The 5000-nt window shown below is 48.8% G+C and overlaps 1 protein-coding gene across 1 annotated transcript in view; it reads right to left on the bottom strand.

The window, feature by feature from the left end:
• LOC311116754 (mastermind-like domain-containing protein 1) overlaps nt 1–4068 on the bottom strand; it is a gene marked incomplete at both ends in the record, with an annotated part of 13146 nt that extends 9078 nt beyond the window's left edge. The window contains one exon of the mRNA XM_084191794.1: nt 2167–4068. Within this exon, the coding sequence (XP_084047920.1) occupies nt 2167–4068 (1902 nt within the window). The remainder of the gene's footprint in view (nt 1–2166) is intronic.
• Between the last annotated feature and the right edge of the window lie 932 nt (nt 4069–5000).

Here is a 5000-nt window from a genome sequence, read left to right as displayed (position 1 = left end):
AATGCCTTGTGGTGTATCTTAGTGTGTGTATTTTAGAATGTGTGTGTTAAGTGTCTATTGTGTGTACAGGGGATGTTTAAATTGTGTTTTAGCGTGTATTTGTGAGTGCTGCTTAAAACATATGTGAATGGTGTGTGTGTGTGTGTGCATACGTGTTTACATTTGTGTGTGTGTAGTGTGTATGTGTGTGTGGTGCGTGTACGTGCGTGCATACATGTGTACATTTGTGTGTGTTTCTGTGGTGTGGGGTGTGTGTGTCTTAAGATTGGGTTTCAAATTGCCGCGGCAGCATTCTCTCCTGCAGCAGCAAGCAGATCTTTGAGGCAGAGAGAGCGGTGTGTTTGAAGCTCCTACCCCCCCCCCCCCCCCTCTCTCTCTCTCCTCCCCCCACCTCTCTCTCTCTCTATCTCTATCTATCTATCCCCTCTCGCCTCCACCCTCTCTCCTCCCCCTTCTCTACCCAGTAGCACTCTTTCAGCATGCACTCCAATAAAGGATAATGAATTTTAGAAAAGAGGGGATAAGAGGGAAGCAGGGAGGGAGTGGGGATGAGTGGGAGGGGGAAGGGTCGGCCTCTCGGCAGGGAGTGAGTAAGCGCTAAAGGGGCCCCTCAGTTAATAAGCCCCTAACACACACACCTCCGAAAAAAACACATAACTAAACACTTCTCTGTAACACTTTTTAAACACTTCTCTCCTATCTTACAACCAGGAAGTATTTCAGGGTAGATGTAGCAGATAGGGAATCGCGACTTGATAGTAAGTAAGTAGGGAACTTGGAATTGGGCCCTCCTAACCACTGCATTTACATTAAATACATGAAATAGACCTTAATGACTAATTAGTGTATAGTATATAGTGCACTACTTGTCACCAGCCCTTGGTCAAAAGTAGTGCACTATATAGTGAATAGGGTGCCAATTGGGACGCATACAGCATTTCCCTTATTTAGGTACCGCCACACAAAGGAAGAGATTCCTCCACTCCCTGTTCCCTTCTGTCTTCTACATAATTAATCTAACACAGCCCCCCATCCCTCCACACACCCTGACTTCCCTTCCCTCACACACTCCCCACCTCCACACACCCTGACTTCCCTCTTCCCTCCATCCCTTCCATCACACACTCCCCACCTCCACACACCCTGACTTCTCTCTTCCCTCCATCCCTTCCCTCACACACTCCCCACCTCCACACACCCTGACTTCCCTCTTCCCTCCATCCCTTCCCTCACACACTCCCCACCTCCACACACCCTGACTTCCCTCCTCCCTCCATCCCTTCCCTCACACACTCCCCACCTCCACACATCTCTTCCTTCCCCCTTTGAAAAACAGCAGGGTGCCCCCCTCTATGGAACCCCCCTCTTCTGCCCCATACACTCCCCACCACAACTACTCCCCACCTCCCCCTGTGCTCTCCATTGCACTCTCCCTCTCCTCTGCTCTCTCTCCCCTTATCATGTCCTCTATAACCTTGCCCCTTTTCGTAACTCCAAATGCTGCAGACAGCACCACTACATGATGGAATACCACACCACACGAACAAGGCTACAGCTCTTGTAGCCTTTTCCCAGTAAATTCTCTCCAGGCCTAAGCAAGTAAGTCAGTCCAAAGCAGCAGAATCAGACCCTCTATGTCGAGCACAACAGTTCCACACTAACATCCAATTTCCTCCGGATCACACATTGTCAATCACCACAAAAAAAGACTGGAGTGGGACTCAGTCCTTAAGGAAAACATTTGCGACAGGCCCTGAGAACAACTTCAATATAAAAGTACAACAATACACAGCATTAAGTTCCCTGAACAGAAAGACAACTAAAGCAGTAACCCAACACAGACATGACCTCAGAGTGTACTGGAACTAAATGAATACTCTGGCACTGCTAAAAGTGTAAATAAAGAGGCAGTACTGACAACTTTTGCACCTTAATAAATACTGCAACCAGAAAGTATAACATTTTACATTTTTACATTTTAGTCATTTATCAGACGCTCTTATCCAGAGTGCATACATTTTCATACTGGCCCCCCGTGAGAAACGAACCCACAACCCTGGCGTTGCAAGCGCCATGCTCTACCAACTGAGCTACAGGGGACTGTACCATCCAATCACCGCTCTACATACTGCAACCAGGAAGTAAAATCTGCCAATCATGACTCACCTCTCTACAGTGTTGTGGCCCCATGATTCCTGCTGCGGCCTGCTGCATTGCTGCTCTCTGCTGCATCCTCTGTTGCAATAGATGGGCATGGTTCGCTGCTACTGATGCTGGTGTTCCGGCTGCACCACCATGCTGCATTCCCCGGTAACCAGCCATGGGGTTGGGGGGCCCACCCTGTCCAGGGCCCATAGGGGGGCCACCCACTCCTCCCATCTTCTGCTGGGGGTCCAGGTCAAAATGGCGGAGGGGCTTGGTGTTGGTGAAGGAATATGAGGGTTCCTGGTGGGGGACTCCACCACTGCATGCTTTGGACATGGACGGGTGTTGGCCCAGTTGGGCATTCGTCTGTAGCTGTTGCGTGTTTGACTGTTGCTGTTGTTGATGTTGTTGTTGGTGTTGTTGTTGTTGTTGCATGAGTAGCTTGAGGCTGCTGGGTTGACCCGTCGTCATGGCTTTGTAGAGCTGACTTGACATGTTGTTGTTGGGTCCTGACCCGTTCTGGGTGCTATATGGATGTGGTTGTTGGGTTTGGGGTAGGGGTAGGGGTTGGTTCTGGGGTTGAGGTTGATGCTGGGATTGGAGAGCCGGGCTTTGGTGAGGCTTGTCGGTTCGGTAGGGGGGCGACGGCCTTGTGGCGCCCGATGTTGGTGCACCTCCACTGGGCATGTAGTTGGCCTGTGACCCCTGGATGTTGGATGAAGTGCTGGATGTGCTGGTGGTTCCTAAAGGTAGGAGGGTACTCTGTGGGCTAAAGGGGGGTTGGGCGAGAGCCGGACTGCCTAGCTTATCCGGGCGGTAGGGTGGTGAAGGCCCTGCGGACGGAGCTGGAACCAGGCTGGAGATCGACATCGAACCCTGGGGGCTTTGAATGCTTCCAGCTGGGCTGAATGGTTGTTGGTGGAGAGGGGAGGAGTTGGGGAGTTTCTGCCCGCCCCAGGGTGAGCCTTGCTGGGATAGAGGAGGCATAGAGGCCTGGGTCTGGGGTTGATTCTGGGTCTGGTTCTGGGGGATAGGGGTATTTGAGGAAAGGTGTTTGTTGGAGTTGGACGCCATTTGCTGGAGCTGTTGGGCTCGCGATACTTCGTGCCAAGTAGACCCAGGTCGAGAGGAGAGGGCGGCGGATAACATCGGAGAACGAGCTTGGTTCTGGGAAGAAGAGGAAGAGGAATGGTGTGGGGAAGCCGAGAGGGGCGAGGGAACAGGTTTGGAGGGGTGGGGGATGGAGTAGGGTGCTCCGGCCAGACTCGGGCCTACTTGGGGAGACCCTGCCTGTGGAAAGCCTGGGGAGTGGGTGAGGTGGCTCTCCAGGTGAGAGGTGGGTCTCTGGGGGGAGCGTTTGGGCGATTGTGGGTGGATGTACCCTGGCCCTGGCCCTTGATTCTGCTCCTCTTTATTCCCCAGTATCTTGTCCAGATCCAACTCCTGCAGAGAAGGATCTGGGTTCTTGATCAACTCATCCAGAATATCCTGGAGCTCCTGCTCAACCGATGGGGCCGACGAGGAGCTTCCATTGGGGTGAAATTGTCCTACTCCACCAACACTTCCAGGCCCCCCAGACCCAGGACTCGCCTTAGGGGGCATGGAGAAGGGCAACCCCAGTCCATTGTTCCCATTCCCCAGCCTGTTACCATCAAGTGACCCCTGACTTCCAGGTACTCCATGACCTCCAGGACTGGGTCCTCCAGAGTAAGGGCTCTGCTGGAAGCTGGTACCCATGGCGAGGGTCACATCCTCCAGGCAGAGTCGCTTGGTGGGCCCCCCGGGCCCCTGGGTCATGGAGGAACCGTCAGAGGTACCGTTCAGACACAGACCAGGGCCGTTACCAGGCCCTTGGCCCTGCCGTAAGCCCCCCTGGTGGGCCCCCTCAGTCGCAGTCAGCCTCCTCTTCAGTGATCCAGACAGCTGGAGGAACGCGAAAGAGAGAAAAGATAGTGAGTATCACATTAAATGACCAAGCACAATTACTGTTATAAGAGTGCACCGGCACAGTCAGACACTCGATGATAAACCTATTCTACAAACTCATGTAGTCATTGAAGTCTATAGAAGCACAAAGGCATGAAAATAAGATATTCTTCATGAAATAAATTAAAACGTTCTATTGTCGACATTTTAGCTTTCTATTGTCGGCAAAGCTCAATAGATAATACGATCTCAATAGATAGTCTCAATAGATAATAAGATCTCAATAGATAGTCTCAATAGATAATACGATCTCAATAGATAGTCTCAATAGATAATACGATCTCAATAGATAGTCTCAATAGATAATAAGATCTCAATAGATAGTCTCAATAGATAATAAGATCTCAATAGATAGTCTCAATAGATAATACGATCTCAATAGATAGTCTCAATAGATAATACGATCTCAATAGATAGTCTCAATAGATAATAAGATCTCAATAGATAGTCTCAATAGATAATAAGATCTCAATAGATAGTCTCAATAGATAATACGATCTCAATAGATAGTCTCAATAGATAATACGATCTCAATAGATAGTCTCAATAGATAATACGATCTCAATAGATAGTCTCAATAGATAATAAGATCTCAATAGATAGTCTCAATAGATAATACGATCTCAATAGATAGTCTCAATAGATAATACGATCTCAATAGATAGTCTCAATAGATAATACGATCTCAATAGATAGTCTCAATAGATAATAAGATCTCAATAGATAGTCTCAATAGATAATACGATCTCAATAGATAGTCTCAATAGATAATACGATCTCAATAGATAGTCTCAATAGATAATACGATCTCAATAGATAGTCTCAATAGATAATAAGATCTCAATAGATAGTCTCAATAGATAATAAGA

Source organism: Coregonus lavaretus (genome assembly GCF_964263955.1).
Source record: "Coregonus lavaretus genome assembly, contig: HAP1_SCAFFOLD_6591, whole genome shotgun sequence".
NCBI lineage: Eukaryota > Metazoa > Chordata > Actinopteri > Salmoniformes > Salmonidae > Coregonus > Coregonus lavaretus.
The sequence above is the reverse complement of the archived record's forward strand: the minus strand, read 5'-3'. Positions and strand labels throughout refer to the sequence as shown.